Source organism: Thermobia domestica, chromosome 16 (assembly GCF_964235325.1).
Source record: "Thermobia domestica chromosome 16, izTheDome1.hap1.1, whole genome shotgun sequence".
NCBI lineage: Eukaryota > Metazoa > Arthropoda > Insecta > Zygentoma > Lepismatidae > Thermobia > Thermobia domestica.
In genome coordinates this window covers 34,158,769-34,178,445 of record NC_137469.1, presented here as the reverse complement: position 1 = coordinate 34,178,445, position 19,677 = coordinate 34,158,769, and the positions used below count along the sequence as shown (strand labels likewise).

The window sequence follows — 19,677 nt, the reverse complement described above, 5'->3', positions numbered from 1 at the left end:
AAGTCCTTTATCAGTTTGAAGTTGGTACCTGAGCCCCCTTCACGGAGTTCCCCGAGGGTCACCACAACACCACCACTTGATATGCTTTATTATCGTTCCCTATCTCAGTTTTTGTTTCATCTTTCTATTCTCAGCCGTTTCTGATTTAGGCCTATAAGCACTGGACGTTTTATCTGAAACAGGACTCACTTTTGTCAATATTTGTTAGAGAAACCGTCAGAGTATCTAATAACGATGATAAATACTTAAAAATAAAAGCTGACTTCCAGATGCTCACACACAGATCGTACAATGTCTTACGTCGATCATATATATATATATATATATATATATATATATATATATATATATATATATATATATATATATATATATATATATATATATAAAAGCATAAAATAATAAATAGCCCGCGCTTTTGACAAGGAAGGAACAGAGGAGTAAGTAGACAGCACGCGAGGAAACGTCATGCTAGGAATAGCTATCATGGCGCCACATTACTCAACACCGGGAAACAAAATTGCTTGTTCCATGGGGGCTAGATAATTATTATTGAGCTTATACAAAGTTACCACTCTGTTCGTATCTTACTTTGTGATTTTGATCACAGTAGGATAGAGAAATGAGTCTATTTTTAATTGTATTTATTTATTTTGCTACATGATAACAATAATGATTGAATTGCTGCTTTTAACCAATAAACGAAAACCAGTGTCAGAATTATTAGTTCACCCGTAACCCGTACATCCGTATCTGAGTTGTTAAACCCGTACAATATGGGTGAAATACATACAGTTGGCAGCCGTGCCTCGCATACCCTAATGGATATTCCGCTTACTTAACCTTGCAATCGGTATGAGGTACAGCGTTCATCTCTGGTGCATGGGGTCCCTGGTTCGACTTCACCTCGCGCCAAGTGGACCTTGTGGTAGACAAACACCGTGTGGGTGGGTTTTCTCGGGATTCTCCCGTTTCCTCCTCACTTTATTCATTACACCGTTCCCTTCGTTTCTCATCATCGTCGTCTCCCTTAGCCTAGCCTGCATAACCGTGGGACGTAATACTAAAAGATTTCATTTCATTTTTAACCTCGTAAAGACTTCACGTTCATTCAACTAACTTGCAGACCTCAATGCATTCGTCTTCGCAACAGCCGAACTTAAAGACCCTCATGTTCTCTAGACCTTGCAGTCCTCGATCCCAAAATGACAGTAAGTCGACCTCACAATTGCAGACCCCCAATGAACCTGACACTCACCAGACCTCGCAATTGCCTACATAAATGAACATCACATTCGTTTAAATAACCGATCGTAATGTACCTCACACTTAACAATTATGAAACCCAAAGTAAATTACGCTCACTTGAGCCCTCAATGAACAACCACAATGGACTACCTTAAAGCGTAATACTGAGATCGGCTGAATGCAAGTTCCAAACTTGCAAGATCATTGCACTCCTTTCATAAAGAGATCCTACGATAAAACTGAATCGTGTTACACCAAGTTGTTAAAGGAAAAATAAATAAATAATCATAGTAAATAAATAACAAGAATTTTAAGAAAACCAAAAATGCATCAAAAGATTGCGATCTTGGCCTATAATTAGTTTTTGGATTAGGGGCCACAAAATTTTTGAACGGCCCCTAAATCGAGTTTTCGTATTCTCTACAGACTAAGCACATCATACTGAGCTAACTGATAGTTCGGGTTTGGCTACAGTATATGTGGTTCTCCAGATGTACGGCCTACAAGAACATTTTTGACTGAAATATATAGGATCTTTTGATCCAAAAATAATAAATAAATAAATAAATAAATAAATAAATAAATAAACAACAACAACAACAACAACAACAACAACAACAACAACAACAACAACAACAACTACTACTACTACTACTACTACTACTACTACTACTACTACTACTACTACTACTACTACTACTACTACTACTACTACTACTACTACTACTACTACTACTACTACTACTACTACTACTACTACTACTACTACTACTACTACTACTACTACTACTACTACTACTACTACTACTACTACTACTACTACTACTACTACTACTACTACTACTACTACTACTACTACTACTACTACTACTACTACTACTACTACTACTACTACTACTACTACTACTACTACTACTACTACTACTACTACTACTAATAATAATAATAATAATAATAATAATAATAATAACTAATTTGACAGCACGCTGCAAAAATACAATCAAACAAGTGAGTTTTGTTTCACAGTGTAAAATTACGGTAGACTTCCAAACAATGCAAATTCAATACCCAAAATTAAAATAAAGCATTCATAACTACAGGTTCCAATAGCAGAATAAGACCAAAGATATAACCTGTTCCTCGGACGCTGAATTCATATCAAGCCACTACTTGCTATCTCTTACTGTTTTGGATCTATGGGGATGAATACTGAAACCGGAAGTGCTAATTTATATCTATCACTTTCGGTTCCAGTAGAGGAATATAATCAGAGAGGAAACATATTCGTGCGGTACTGAATCCACATAAAAAAATGTTTGCCGCTATCTACTTTCGTTTTATCCATTATGCGATCAATATTATAATCAAAAAAATTGTAATTTTCATCACTTCCGGTTTCGAGAGAGAGATAAAAAGTTGAGATAAATCTCATTCTTGGAACGCTGACTCTGTGTAAAAAACGTTTTTCAAACTCTCACCGTTTTTGCTCTATGGAAACATGTATTGAAATCTGTAGTAGTACCAGTAAATTTCAACCACTTCCGGTTTTGCTAGTGTGTTGAGGATGATGATGGTATTCTCTCTTGAAATGAAACGAAATCTTTGAGTTTTACATTCCACAATTATGCTGGGTGAGCTAAAGGAGATGGTGATGATGAGAAATGAATAAAATGGTGGAATGAAGAAAGTGGGAGGAAACGGGAAAACCCCGAGAAAACCCACGCACACGGTGTTTGTTCACCACAAAGTCCACTTGGCGCGAGATGGGATCGAACTAGGAACCCCACGCACCAGAGCTCTACTACTGAGCCACTGCGGTCCCCGATATGTTCTCTTGAGATGCTGAATCGATTGCAAAATACCTCTTATACGCTACCTGTTACCGTTTTTATTGTGTAGAAATAAACGTTAAAATCGGAAATGGTTCATGCCATCCACTTCTGGTTTGAATAGAAGGTTAACGTAGAAAAATAGAACCTACTCTTGACACACTGAATCAATTACAGAAAACCGTTTCTCGATCTCTCTTACCGTTTTTGCTCTGATACCTGTCGACACACAGACAGACGAACGAACATAGCTGTTCTAAAAGACTTTCGACACTTGTGCATTAATATAGTTTGGAAGTCTTATCATTATACATTTTCTATTTACCTATATAGTTAAATATCTCCTATAAGACTTACCTCAAAAACATTTTTCAAATCTTCGTTGCAATGAACAGGAACCGGAACCACTTGCACCTGGAGATGAGAGGTTTTGTAATTTCTCTCAAAGAAAACAGGTACTTTGTTTTGTTTCTTGAAAAATTTCTTCAACGCAGACTTAAATCTATATACAAGAGTTAAGGTTGCTCATATGTTATCTTCACAGTAAAATATCACTACATATAGTATCAAAATAAGCATGAAAAGAAGCAAATTGTATTTGACATGCAGAATAAAAGCACCTTCTTGTCAACTCACTCATTTTTTTTTTTTTTTTTTAACCGAAGCTGCGGAAGGCACTTTTTCTTCTGATGGAAAAGAAATATGAACTCACATTTATTTTTTTAAAAAGAATTAATAAACTCAATGCCTTAAGGAATTGGGAAGTTCAGCAATACAGAGACAAGAAAGAAAGAAAAGATTCTATCCAGAGCCAATACAATCGAGTTCCCTTCAAATTCTTGGGATACTTGACAGAGACTTGACCTATTGTTTCCCCATGATTAAAAAAATCGCGGGGTTACACACATTAACCTGTTGTGAAATACTTAAGATTCCACGGAATATGTGCTATGGACGTCTTCGTTCCCTACCTGTTATCAGTGCATTCTGAGAACATTTTGCGTACATCAGTTTCAAAACATGCTGAAGATTGTATACATGTGAATGTAATGCTTTTGATTTCATACTCAATGAAGTTTTACGTGTTTACACTGTATGTAATTTATATTTTGTCCTCCTGTAATTAGCTTCCCTACGTACCACAAGAAGTTAAGCAACTACCCCTTTACCCAAAGTCTACTACTAATACTAATAATATTAATAGTAACATTTACTTCCAGTTGCTATGGTTATCAAGACTATTTCGAAATAATAATTGTAACAGTGGCGTAGGGAAGGGATGGGCCGAGCTCCCCCCCCCCCCAAAGGGTTCCGATAATTTACTTTAGTGCTTTGATGTTTGTAATTTTTTCTCCCAAGAAATAGCAATTGCCTTCCACGTACTCTATTTCAGAACAAAACATGTCACTAAACAGTTTCTAGACAAGCTGAATGAAAGAAAGGAGGGGTAAAAGTAAAGATTTTCCTTTGATGTTTTGGTTTCATTCAAATGAAAAATATTTGAGGAAAAAATGTTAACAGAAGAGGGTGGAAAACAATAGTAAACACTTGTAGCATGTGGCTATCTCACAGAAATATCTAATGTTTGATCAATTGGAGCAATTTAGAAGAATTGCTTAAGTTATTTGAGTTCAGGGTGTCGAAATAAGAACTTCCTTTGCAATGCAAAATGTCACAAAACGTTTTACAAAAGTGGTTAAAGTGGAAAAACTTTAATTGTGTTAATTTTGGTGAGGAAAATTTGCGAAGAAACCAAAAAACAACGGAGAAAAATCTAACAAGATATTAATTCAGAGGAAGACTCGCAAAACGTTTTAGAAAAACCGCTAGAACGAAAAAATGATAGTAGTGGGTGCAAAAACAGCAATTGAGAAGCAACGAAGAAATATCTAGAAAAGTCAGCACTTCAGAAAAAGATATATTATTATTATTAAAAACTAAACATTCTGACGCAGCAAACGCATGTATATATATATATATAACACTAAGCCCCTCAAACAACAATTCTGGCTACGCTACTGAATTGTAAATACATGAAATTAAGTTAATAATGAACAGGCCACCAGTGGCAACTAGGTATAACCTACTCACCACGAAATTATTAAGCTCAAACGCTATCTGATTAGTTGGGTGAAAACCAGTACTAAAAATATTTAAATATCGATAATTTTACTCCTTCATTTCTATTTCCGCAGTATGCAAAATAATTTATTCCAAATTCGTTCATATCTCAGTGCGCATAATACTGTTGTATATGCAGTGTATCAACTATGACGCTAAATTATTTATTTATTTTAATACAATTCTATATTCAAAACAATTTTATTAATTGAATTTCGTAACAACATGATTATTATCAGGTGAAGATATTTTAGAATTTTCTCTCAGATGTCATTAGTTGTACACATACAAGGGTTGTTCAAGGTTGACCGGGACTTTTATTTCTTCAGAGGAAACAGATAGCACAAGAAGCACCAAACTGCGTCAGCTTTTCAAAGTATTCTCCGTGCGCGTCGAGGCACCGTTGCCGTCGTTGTGGCAGCTCCCTGATTCCTTTGGCGTAGAAAGAACTTGGTTCTTGTCGTAGCCACTGGAGGACATCGTTCCGCAGTGCTTCATCTGTCGTGAATTTCTTCCCTCCCAGATGGTCTTTAAGGGGTGCAAATAAATAATAATCACTGGGGCTAAATCTGGACTGTAGGGGGATGGGGCAGAACCTCCCAGTGCATTTCGGTCAGAGTTGTTGTAACACTGGTCATATGAGGGCGGGCATTGTCATGGAGACGAATGACATTTCCAGACAACATCCCAAGTCTTTTCTTGCGAATTGACTTTCGTACAGCACCACTCAACAATGTGGAGTAATATTGGGCATTAATTGTACTCCTTTTGTCCAGAAAATCCACGTGGATAACACCCTTCATGTCCCAGAAGACAATTGCCATGATCTTTCCAGCGGACGGCTGCGTTTTGCTTTTCTTGGGCAGCGAGGAACCTTTATGCCGCCAATCCATGCTGCTTCTTTTGGTTTCTGGGGTTGAATTGTGCAACCATGTTTCATCACACGTAATGATGGATTGCAACAATTCATCACCTTCGGTTCGAAACCGATTCAGCTGTTCACAGACCGTCATGCGTGTCCACTTCTGATCAAATGTCAGCTGGCGGGGAACCCACCTTGCACAGATTTTGCGGAAGCGTTAAGTGGTTGTGAATGATTGTCTCATTACTCGCGATACTGATATTCACCTCGGCAGCAATATCCCGCACTGTTACTCGCCGGTTCTCAAGAATCATTTGCTCAACACTTACTGCGATATTCACTGGTGTGTGACTGCAGTTGGGCGAACGTGTCCATGGGCTTCATTTGTCACCTGCTCCCGTCCTTCCCAAAACCGTTCACACCATTCGTACACTTGTCCGTGACATCGTTTGTTCATCATACTGTGCTTGCAATCTTCTGAAAATCTCAGCTGGTTTAACTTTCTCCTTTACAAGAAATTTGATTACACACCGCTGCTTCACAACCACAGCCACACTGTTTGCCGTCATGTTCGTTGCAACTGCTGCACATCCGCCAAATACGTCATGCCAAGCGCTAGTTACTCGAGAGGGAATACATTACGTCACCCGCAAGTTTAATCATGATCCGACTATTCATCGATTATTTACGTACGAAAATCCCTGTCAATCTTGAACGACCCTTGTAATACAACAGAAATATTCTTTAGTATTTAACATCGATATATATTCCAGAGGAAGGATATTCAGTTAATCAAGAAAATTGCATTATACAGATTTACAACATATGGTACTACTAGTACATTACTTTGTAATCGAATTAGTTTTGCAGACAAAATTATACTTGCAGATGCAATAGTACTTGTAGATGTTAATTGTACGTCTATCTACATTGCTCTAACTTTATGCAAATTACTATCTTATTCTTTACCTTTACAAACCAACAACTAAACAGGAATGGGAGTTAGGTTTGGTGCAATATCTGTATTTCAATTACATATACTAAAAATTTAAATTATTTCAGTTCAGGAACTGAATAAGCAAGCAAAATCATGCATTTATTAACACCAAGTAATTACATATGACTATTTTTTATTATTCTCTTAGCACCAACAAATCTAATTCTAATACGTAAGGGACATTTTACGTGCACATAATCATTGAAATCAATGAATCAACTGTGGAAAACAGATCTATCCCGTAATAGTCTGATAATACATATAATTTAGATAAGACTACCCTAAGTCGAAATCAGAAACACAGATTGCAATTTCAGTTTCAGCTCATCTCATACGGAATCATCTGAATATTCTCTATATATATCCGACGGTTTTTAAAAGTGTATAGTTTTAATACGGTCACAGATACGAAAAAAAACAAAACAAAAAACACGCATTTTAAAGGAGAACTCAAAAAGTTTATTTGGTATTACTTACAAGTCATTCTATCTCAGTGTAACTCCAAGTGAGCTCCGTTTGTAACTCTTACAATATCTAGCCTGAACTCAATCTCTCTCCACGTATTCTGTAACATCTAAGGTGTTACTGAAGCAATCGCATTTTTAATACTGTTCTTCAGTTCATCAAGGTTACGCACCTTTTCACCAGAATACACAAGGTCTTTCACATACCCCCACAGGAAGAAGTTCAGGGGGAAACATCAGGAAAGCGTGGAGGCCACCTAGTTAGCCCATCACTGCCTGCCTATCCAGGAAATTCAGTATCAAGGCATTCCCTCACTTGTAGGCTCCAATGTGGCAGGGCACCATCCAATTGGAATATCACTTGAGGTTGCAAATGTTATAACTGGAGAACAGCAAAGTGTTGAAGCATGTCTAAGAACACATTTCCTGTTATGGTTTGCTCTATGAAAAAGAAGGGGCCTATAACTGCATTATGTGTTAAAGCACCCCAAACATTCAATTTGGGCTGTCTCTATAATGTTCTATGTACGCATGCGGATTCTCAGATCCCCATATCCTAACATTGTGTCTGTTAACACAGCCAGACAAGTAAGAAGTTGCCTCATCAAAGAAAACAACGTTCAATAGGAAACTATGGTCATAATCAATCCTGTCCAGAATTTCAGGAGCAAATGCTGCTCTCTGTGGTTTATCGTTGGGCTTAATTTCTTGCAACAATTGTACCTTATATGCACGCAAACGTAATCGTTTGTGTATCACATCGTGCACTGTTGACTTTGGAATTGCCAATTGCCTGCTCGCTGCGCGAACTGACTTCCTCAAGCTACGTGAAAAACACTCTGTTATTGCTTCCACATTTTCTTCTGACACACACGATTTACCACCGCTGTGTTGTTTCACTACACTCCCCGTTGATAAAAAATTGATCCTTCCACGATTAGATACTGTTGCATAATGGAGGATTCTTGTGGTAAACACGTCGAAAGTTTCGTTGTACTTGAACAACACTTTTTGTCTCTGCAAACCACCACACGCATTGTGCCTTTACGACTGCCGACGACATTTCTGTTTATCGGCGATACTAGCGCCGTCACCGGTGGTTGTTCAAGTATGAAAATTTGCTGAACAAAACCTTTTGAGTTTTTCTTCAATATGAATATTTTTTTTCCTGTATCTCTGGCCATATTAAAACTATACACTTTTAAAAACTGTCAGTCCCATTTCAGACACCCTGTATATATATGACTACATCGAACTTATAAATAAAATTTATACAGTTATCTTATATAAAAAAAAATAATTAACCTAAATTGAAAGACTTGTTTTTTTTTATTATTTTGAATAAATAATTAACTAAATAATTGGACTTTGTACTAAATTACTGCAATTTGCACTATCATATTGTGATGCACTGTATAATAAGCTATTGTGAATATAGCTAAGTAATGGACATAATTTCGGAAAGTGGTTAGCTAGGGAACTTTTAAGGTCGCATTTTAATAACACAATCACTGCAGAGATAATTACCAAAATTCCTTATATCCCCAAATTATCCAGCTAAAGTACCTTAGTATTAGAAAAAGAACCTCCTCCAGGACTACTAATATCTTTCTTTGCAATTATGTAAAATTAGTAATCCAATTCAGCTTAAATTTGGAACTTCAATGGATATTCCACTATTGGAAATTGTTAATAATAATCTTTACTAGTTTTACTGCAGCCACCTCATCTATATGCAGATATACTCCAAACACACTCAATACCAATAGAGTCTATTAATTTTATCCTATCAGGTCTTGTTTCCATTTTCTACTAAAACACAACACACTGAGCAAGGCTATGTGATAATATGTAACAAAACACACAATCACGTAACAGTTTAGATACAATAACTGTGTCTTCATCAGACTTCCACTCCTTTCAGACAAGGAGTGGAAGTCTGATGAAAACATAGTTATTGTGTCGAAACTGTTAAGTGATTGTGTGTTTTGTTACATATTATCTATTAATTTAATCCGAACTCCGCTAGTTCTAATAGTTTCTATATTAATTTACCTCCGATCCCAAAATGTAATTCAGTTTACATATTTTAGCAACTTTCGACAATCATTCAGTTCGAAATTGTGAATGAAGGATTACTAAGCCAAATAGAGTACTTTTCAGATCATTTTGGCTGCTCTAACTTATAAAATATTAATATTTTTACATGCAGAGAAACTTATGTGCCATACCCTTCAAAACTTCTTCGGCGAATCCCCTCAAATAAGATTCATCATTACAACTTAACTCGGTAGAGGAGGTTACAATATTGTAAACGTGGAAAGGCCTACATAATATCATATGAGATTTCTCTGTAAACAAGACTATGAACATAATTCCGAATTTTATCTAAATCATCGGTTTTACCCGGACTCTTATAACCAAATTATTTATTGTAATTATTAAAATTAATGTTTTAGAGCTGAACCAATTATAAATTATTAAAAATATACTTGAGTTAACTAAATTATTTTAAAATATACTTTACCTGAGAACCGTATTCTTCCACCTTTCAGCTGGCTACTACCATGACGTCTGAATTATTTAATGACGTAAAACACACAAAAAATTATTTCATTGAAATACATAATATTACATTAGTGTTACTTAAAAATATTGTGACAAAAAGTAAAGCGAGGTTTGTAACAGTAATGTTTATCTCGACGAACGGGACCACACAAGTACATTAGCATACAGGCTGCGCATTAAGTCTGTTTACCAAGAAACGTAAAAGTGTTTGCATAGGTAAATTGAGTTATGCGTCACCTTATTTCGGTTTTAATGAATTCCACTCTTTGTTGAAATAAGGATGAAGGAAACTTTTGCCCTCCCACGTTAAAAAGCCAAGAAAAGTATTTAGAAAAATATGACCTTTTTAATATTTTGCTAAAAATTCTAGCGGAGTTTAAATCAAATATACCTAGATATGTGTAAAATAAGTAATGTATAATATAGCATTCTGCATAAACGGAATATTAATAGAAATAGTAGCAAATATACTTCCTCAATTATGCTCTTCAGCTACCACCTTTGGTGGAAGGCCAATGTATTTCGAGTTCTAGATGTTTTTTGGTTTCGATGCAAATTTCAATTATCTAGTGAACGCTTCGTACAACAGGCTTATATTAAATTTCACTATTGATAAAAATACATAAAAAACATATTCTAATTTTAAAAGGATACTTTTTGATTTCTTTCAAAACGTCATCTGGTAGCCCTGAAAGCGACTGATGATGACCAATCGGTAGTATTAACACATGATCTTCTACAAGGCCGCCTTTTGCCAACGCTAAATATACCTTTAAAAAATTAGAAAAGAATATTAGAACTGAGTTAGTGTGAAAACATAGTGAGAGCAGATTATATTGTCGTACACTTTTCAATTCACTTTGGATAATTGTTCAGTAATTTAGTAACATGTAAATACTGCCACGTGCGCATAGTAAAGAATTTCTCCTGGCAGTTCACCTCACCACAAACCTTGCACTTTTTCTAGATTCAAACGAATCGTGTTGGATTTTTTTTTTTTTTTTTTTTCAATCAGTCATCATCTCGCTCCTGCGAAACTTTGAATAACTCATTCAGTATCTTCTGCTGTTCCTTTGCTATAACAATGTGAAAACTGAGTTTCATTCCACTATTGATTTGTATAATTGGAAAATGAATAAAGATTTGCTAATCAGTCTTAAACAAATCTCCTCTCTAGAGCACGTGACAGGATCACTAAAATAAATATGTACTGGATAAATGCCGGGAAGATGTAGCGGAAGAACTTAAAGCATTAGTTTCAATTTTAGCCATAATTTTTATATTTTTTTTTTCTCAAAATTTCAGACTAAACGACTGCCATTTACCTTGACCCACAAGATAAGTGAATGAAATTACTGTCTTTTACGCTAATGTGTCGATGGCCAGCTCCCATTTACTTTGTGTTGTGGGTCCAGGTAAATGGCAACGTTGCATTTTCATTTAACATTGAGCTAATAAAGAGTGTGCAGCTCAAATGGCTCGTCTGAATTAAAAAAAAAAAAAAAAAATCCTTCACTTTAGATTGAAAATATCATATTTGGAGACGGTTTCCCCTCTTACATTTTGTTGTAATTTTGATAATAACAGAGTTACCTTATGTCAGGGGACTTTTAAGTCAACTTATATGTATATACAGGGTGGTAGGTAACTCCATCGAAAAACTTTCGGAGGTGATTCCTTTTATGAAATGGAAGAAAAAAGCTCTTATAAACATGGGTCGAAAAATGTCTCCTTTCAGAGTTATGAACCGCCGAAAATTCGAAAAATCACGTTTCAAAACATCCTGATTTGGAATCTTTCCCAAGCAGTTTAAGGAATTACACAGGAACTAGTATGCGTTCTATCTAAATATCCATGTTTTACCATTCTCCGCTATCCGCGAAACGAACTGTAAAAAGGAAGTTGAAGTGTAGGGATACTCTTTTAAGTACTAACGGTGCGTTCGTTTCGCTGGTACCGGTGAATTCTGAAACATGGATATTTAGACAGAACGCATAATAGTTCCTGTGTAATTCCTTAAACCGCTCGGGATAGACCCTATAGTTTCTAAGCCAGACCGTTTTGAAACTTGATTTTTCGAATATTTGGCGTTTTATAACTCTGAAAGGAGACGTTTTTCGAATCCTATCATATAAGGAATCATCTCCCAAAGTTTTTCGGTGGAGTTACCTACCACTCTGTATATATATATATATATAATTATTATTATTATTATTATTAAATAAAGACAATATCCCTAAATAAAATTATTTTCCAGATATGGCCTTGGGAAAAATTGTAACAGTTTTTAGGATAATCGTACAACATTCAAACACTCTATATCTTATATGGCTTAGGAACAATTCATGAATTATAGTAGAGCCGCGGTGGCTCAGTGGTAGAGCGTTCATGGGGTCTTTGGTTCGATTCCAGCTCGCGCCAAGTCACGTTTGTGGTAGACAAACACCGTGTCCATAGGTTTTCTCAGGGTTCTCCAGTTTCCTTCCACTTTCTTCATTCCACCATTTCATTCATTTCTCATCATCACAGTTTCCTTTAGCCTAGCTGTCAAAACTGTCGGCCGTAAAATTTAAAGATTTCATTTCATTTTTACATGAATTATAGTATGTCACTGAAACAAGCGATTTTATTTTGCATGAAGTTATAAAATTCAAAACCTTAATACTTTTTTCTTGTTTTTACTTCTATTGCAGTGAATTAGCTACTTTGTATTATGCTTTCACTGAACATAAACAAAATACCAACGGATATTTATGATTTTACAAGATCTATTTGAGTATTTACGAAGAAAAAAGTATTGAGAATACATGAAACAGAAGTGCTGCTATTTAGCGAATTTCATCCACTTCACCTTATGTCATTCATATACTTAATTTCTATTTTGTTTGATTTCACAAATGATTATAGCATTGAATAATAATGATTATACTTACCGAGTCACCTATGCTAATTACTAAGTGTTTTTCTACTTCAGGACTTGCAAGACAAAACCAACACGCTCCTATAAAATTAAAAATAACAGCAAATGAAATTCCATATATTTGCAAGATATTTACTTCAAATTTTTATTTTCATTACACTTAAATGTATCAATATTTCTTTAAAAACAAATAAAATGCAATTTAGACATACATATTTTGTCAAAGAAAATTTTGTTAGAGCGTAAGTTACTTCGACATGTGAATATAAAGGAAAATATATTCAATTTCACCACAAAATTCATTACCTATTTCTCCACTTTTAAAGACTATTAATTCACAAGACAATTTTTTTGAACATAGAACTGTTGGAGACATAAGAGTTGAGTTGATTTTGAGTTTAACGTCCCGTTCAGCGGCGAGGCTATATGAGACGTGGACCTACTGATTAACGTGGAATCCGAACCACCTGAGCTCCCGCCGGGAATCGAACAACCCGGGTCTCCCACGCCAAAGGCGCGTACGCTAACCGCTTAGCCACGAAGGTGCTTTCTGGAGACATAAGAAAGGACAAGGCTTGGTCATATGATTCTTAAGTGACACGCTATTAAAAAAAAAGTCAACAGAGGACAAGGGAAGTACAAAACATTCATATATTTAGGTATTTGTTTATTAATTTTATTTCACGATACAATTGCTTAACCTTATTTTAATCTGGAGGCATTAACATGTAATAAAGGACGACGACAATTCGAAGAAAAAAAAATCTCCGTTTGCACATCTGCGAGAAATGGCCGGGAAGAGCGACGTCAGTCCTGTGGCGCTGTGTGCAGTAGTCCAGTAGGCAGTAAGCTGTGGAAAGAGAAGACTGCGTTGCAGTTCACTCGTCCGCCTAACAAATGAAAATGAACGCTCTAATAGAAAAACACGCCAAATGTGAAGTGGATGCGGTAATACAACTTTTGAGTGCGAAAGCACTTTCAGCAACTCCGATTCATCGCGAACTGTGTGATGTTTACGGACCAAACGTGATAAGTGAAGGTGTCATATGTTTAAAGATAGACGAACTGATGTGCAAGATGCGGCAAGAAGTGGGCGCCTATCTATAGTCAGTAATGCACTCGTGCAGCCAATGAACTCGGATACACCTCTTCAGGCACATGAAACAGTGGCTTGCATCGCACCGCTTCGATAACTGACAATGTGTTTCACAATGCTGTTAACGGGTGGCTTCATTCCCAGGCTTTTTTTTTTTTTTTTTTTTTTTTTTCTCAGAAGGAATTTTAAACCTTGTAAAACGTTGTCAAATGCCTCAATTCGAATGGTGAATATGCTGCAAAGTAATGTAATGTACTTTTCTAATGTGTATAATAGAAGTTCTCTATTTGGGAGTGTCATTGATAACCAAACGGCGACTTTTTTTTTCTGAATTGACCTCGTATCTGGCATATTTTAATATAAAATAACAAAATTGTCATTTAATTTGAATAAAAGCAACTAAGATACATGGTTTACAGGTCAGCTACAAATATTGAAAAGACATTTCACAGATTTCAAGACATTTTGTTAACAGTCCGCTTATGCAGGTGTCTACGAGAAATATACTGTAACAATAATTCTGCACCTTTAATGTTGACAGAATTTATCAAATAATAATTTATTTAAAGTATCCAAGTTAAACTAAAATAAACTGATAACGTGTGCAAAGTGCTTATGAAGTGTATGATGCTTTAATGCATCAATAATTGCAACACTAATGCAAAATGTAAATATGTTCATCGAGATTCATTGCCAGCAAAAATAAGGCAAATTAAACTGATGCATACTCTTTTATGTATTTAATCCTGAATCTTCGACGTGTGACTGGCAGCTAAGACAAAATGTTCTTTGTATTGGTCTATCTCGGTGAGTCCGTTCCTTTTGTTTTTATTATTTTTCCTCCTGTTTTTATCCTCCGTGAAAAAGGATGTAGGGAAGAACCGAAACTAGGCAGTACAAGGAATTTTCAGGATTGCATTCAGGATTCACCTAAGTATAATAAAAATCCTAAGTTAAATTTGAAAGATGGCAATCTTAATAATAACTGAAATTGTGTCGTAATAGATTAATTGAAAATTTTTTTGGTTCTATTGGTGTTAATTCTACCTAGCATTTATTTCCTTTCGTTTATGATCAAACGCAGTACATAGGAGCCATTTATTCTTTGTGTGTGGGACTTGGCAATACTGAAGACTTTGCAACGTGATCTTAGGTGCGGTTCTGCTATATTTTGTGAAGTGTCTTGTGAATGTTTTGCATTATTCTGTTTGTATTTAATAGTTGTGAATTTGTGTGAGATTCAAGAACAAGTTTAGCTGGCCATTTCATAGAATTCATAGGAACAGTATAGTATTTAGAATGAGAAATTAACATAGAAGTTTTTCGACACCAGCGATCTTCTTTCGAAGTGAGACCGAGGAAAAGAACAGGAGCAGTTCTCGAAATGAGCTCACTATGTTAAGTATCAGGGCATAATACAGGTTAGTTTTTGTTTTATGGAGGCATTAAGAATAAAATATCAGATTGAACCTATATTTAAGTGACATTTCAGCATTCGTCTTCGAAAAGCCCTGGAGAGAATGGCCATTGGCAGAATTTGAATCCAAAACCTCTTATTTACGAAGCAAAAATTATAATTATTCATCTATATCAGCTCATTAAATGGAAGTGAATAGCGTTTGAAATAAATCTATATGAAATATACAAATCACGTACCTTGGTTATTCATATGCTTCTTTTTGTCCTGATTATCACGTTGATCTTTTCTTTTTCGTTTATTTGAGGTATCAGAGGCAGGAGTCATGTCGTAGAAAAATTGTTGTTGGCTTCCCTGACAAGAATTTGAAAAAAAGTATTAACAGTAAATAATTTAACGTCAATTGAGCACTTAAAGGTTCATATTTATTATTATTTTGGTAATGGTTTATATATAGGGTATTTAGAAATAGCTTGTATATACATTAATCCTGAATGAAAATCTTAAATTATTCACAAATATACAGTATGGCCCTAAATTCGTTGTACAAAAGCAGAGGAGTGATTCCTGAGAGTAAAACAAACAAAAAAGTTCCAATAAACACAGAGCGAAAACCCCATCGTTTACGCATTATAGGCTGCCAAAAACATGAAAAAAAAATGAATTTTAAAGGTCCATAGCTCCAAAACTATGGGATCTACTGTAGTCGGGTCAAAACTTCATTTAGGAACTAGTATGTGCTCTATCCAAAAAATAGATCCTAAGGTACTCACACAACAATTTTTATGGAGGTAGTTGGAGAGTACTTTACATCATAAGCCCGTAGTCAAACTCCCTCTATAAAAATTGTTGTGGAAGCACCTCAGGATTCTGAAACACGCATTTTTGAATAGGGCACATACTAGTTCCTAAGTGAAGTCTTGACCAGACTACGGTAGGTCCCGTAGTTTTGGAGCTATGAACCTTTAAAACTTACTTTTTCCTGTTTTTGGCAGTCTATAACACGTAAACGATGGGTTTTTCACCCTATGTTTATTGGAACTTTTTTGTTTGTTTTACTCTCAGGAATCACTCCTCTGCTTTCGTACAACGAATTTAGCGCCATATTATATATATATATATATATATACAGATGGTGATCAGAAAAATGGAAACACCTGTAGTTGGCAACACGTCAGATGTATGGGTTGGCAGTGGTGTCGTGGCGCCCGCAGCGCCGGACCGCTGGTGGTGGTGTGTTAGGTCGGTCTCCATACTACGTCAGGCGCAGTGGAACAGCAGTGTCCAGTGGCTGCAGCAGACGGAGGTAGTCTAAAATGTGAGACCTCTCAGATTTTCAAAGAGGGCAAATTGTTGGTGCGCGGTTATGTGGAGTGAGTGTGACGGCAATGGCTACTGTGTTAGGTGTGTCGCGTGGGACAGTATCGAAGGTGAAGACGGCCTACACAACACACGGGAAAACCACATCGGGGAAGCGGAACAGTGGGCGGAAGAAAATCATGAGTGACAGGTCATGCCGGGTATTAAAGCGTATTGTCACGCAGAACCGTCGTGCCAACGCGGAGCAAGTGACGGAGGAACTCAATCAGCACCTCCCCCACCCTGTTTCGACAATCACAGTTCGCCGCGAATTACATGACATGAACTTACGGGGTCGTGTTGCACGAGCCAAACCGCTCATCAGGGACCATAACGCTTTCGCACGCCGCAAATGGTGCCGCGACCATGCAACTTGGACCGTTGAGGACTGGAAACGTGTGATATGGTCGGATGAGTCATCCTTCACCCTATTCCCAACCACGGGCCGTGTTTATGTGTGGATAACGCCCAAAGAAGCTTATGATCTGCAGTGTCTCCGCCCAACTGTGAAACATGGCGGCGGCTCGGTGATGCTGTGGGCCGCCATATCATGGTTTTCATTGGGTCCTGTGTTCACACTTAGCGGACGAATCACTGCCAACAATTATGTCGTAATTTTAGGAGACCACTTGCATCTTATGGTCCGGATGTTGTTCCCAGACAATGATGCCATCTTCCAGGATGATAATGCACCCATTCACACAGCTGGCGTTGTTGCAGCGTGGTTTGAGGAACATCGAGATGAAGTTCAACACCTCCCCTGGCCCGCCCAATCACCAGATCTCAACATAATCGAACGTCTGTGGTCCGTCTTGGAAACACGACTCCGGCGACGATTTCCACCTCTATCATCTCTCACAGAACTGGCCGATGCCCTGCACGAGGAATGGTGTAAAATTCCACTTGCTACCATTCACGACCTCTATGCCTCCATCCCACATTGCATCAAGGCTGTTCTGAAGGCGAAAGGTGGCCCGACACCATATTAATCAGGTAAGTTGCAATTTCGTTCAGGTGTTTCCATTTTTCTGATCACTATCTGTATATATATATATATATATATATATATATATATATATATATATATAAGGAGTCCTGAGTGAGTAACTAACTGACAGATCAACGTACAGGTCAAACTCATTAAACTAGAGATTTGAAACTTTTGACAATGCATAGGATTTGTAACGTAAGATACTACTAAGGATAGAAGATAAGAAAAAAGCGCGTGGGTTGCAATTGTTGTAAGATGATCCATATCTCTAAATCTCTGAGGAAGGATCAAAACTGCCTACATTCTAAAACAGGGATGCAAATAACCGCTCGCCTACTTGCCCTGGGCGAGTGGTTCATTGGTGCGGGCAAGTATTTAATACCATATCGAAGTAAATGACTTTTATTGTGGGATGTGGGTTACTAGCTTTTTTCCTTGCGCTAGTGCAATTTTGTTGCTTATTTGCATCCCTGTTCTAAACTATATTCTTGCAATGTTTCTTTCTCTTCTAACGTTACAAATTTAAGAGATTAACAATAGTTAACGTGGAAGTACGAACTAACAGACTTATGGACTCCAAGAGACATGTCCAAGAGACTTACATCAACACTGAGGAATTATATTGTTCAGTGTTGATGTAAAGGCAACGTTCCCGAGCATTAAGAGGGAGTATGTGTTAAGAACAATAGAAAAAGAAATGGAAAATAAGATTATAAGAAAATGGAAAAAGGAGAAAGTGATAAGGGAGAACAGTGTATGCATGATTGGTGAGGATAAAAGAGGGGCTAAGCATAGGTTCAAGACTGAGCCCGGTACTAGCAGCGATCGTAATCAACAGGTGGGAATAGAAAGTAAAAGAAGAAGGAGGACAAAATTTTATAATGTTTTGTAGATATGTAGATGATTGCCTTGGAATATGGAAAGGAACTAAGAGACAGTTCCTTATTGGAGAAAATTGTTAAAACAATTGGGGACGAAGAAAAAGGGATTAGCCTAGAAATGGAAATAGAAGAGAAGAAAATCAACTTCATGGACATGACTATAGAGAAAATAGGAGGAAAATTCGAGAGGAGGTGGTAGAGGAAAGAATGCAATGCCGGGATATACTACAAGAGGAGTGACGTAGACAGGGGGACTAAGAAGAATTTTCTATAAAATATGAGAAAGAGGAGAGAAATGATAGATAGCGATAAAGAAAGAAAGAAAGAAAGAAGGAAGACAGAAATACTGTACCAGTTATTAAAGGGAAACGGATACAGAAGAGAAGATTTGAAAGAAAGAAAAAGAGGAAGAAGCAGAGAAAGAAAGAAAAAGATGCTTTGGAATTGAAGTTTAGGCGAGAAAACGGAAGTCCTGAAGAACCTGTTGATAGACAAAACAGAAAGAAAGAATTAAAAGGATTAACACAAGCTATTAGGACAGGTGTACAATTGAAAACAGCAGGTGGACAATAGTGAACAGAAAGTGTAAGTGACAAACACCTAATTAAGAGTTTAGTTCTTAAAGTTTCAGAACAGGTTTAAAAGGTTATAAACAGGTGAGTAAAAAGAAAGTGACATCTAATTTAAAATTTACTTTTTAGAACCAATTAAAAGTTTACGTTCTGTAAAGAGAAAGTGTCTTGCATTCAGATTGTACATAAGCTGTCAAAATTGGATATTTCTCTCATAATGTGTCTAAGGAAGGCTATGTTACATAGCCAAAACTGTAACACAGATATATAATCTTAAATTATATATACTGCTTTGGTCAGTTGGAGTTTTATTAGTAATCTTGAATTTCCCAAAGCTGCAATGAATAATTTA

The 19,677-nt window shown here is 36.5% G+C and overlaps 1 protein-coding gene across 2 annotated transcripts in view; it reads right to left on the bottom strand.

The window, feature by feature from the left end:
• LOC145672986 (CWF19-like protein 1) overlaps nucleotides 1–19,677 on the bottom strand; it is an 82,373-nt gene that overhangs the window by 6,164 nt on the left and 56,532 nt on the right. For both annotated transcript variants that reach the window (XM_081742274.1, XM_081742273.1), the window contains exons 7-10: nucleotides 15,762–15,876; nucleotides 13,023–13,090; nucleotides 10,744–10,859; nucleotides 3,435–3,579 (exon numbers count right to left, since the gene is read on the bottom strand). In XM_081742274.1, coding sequence (XP_081598400.1) covers nucleotides 3,435–3,579; nucleotides 10,744–10,859; nucleotides 13,023–13,090; nucleotides 15,762–15,876 — 444 coding nt within the window. The remainder of the gene's footprint in view (nucleotides 1–3,434; nucleotides 3,580–10,743; nucleotides 10,860–13,022; nucleotides 13,091–15,761; nucleotides 15,877–19,677) is intronic.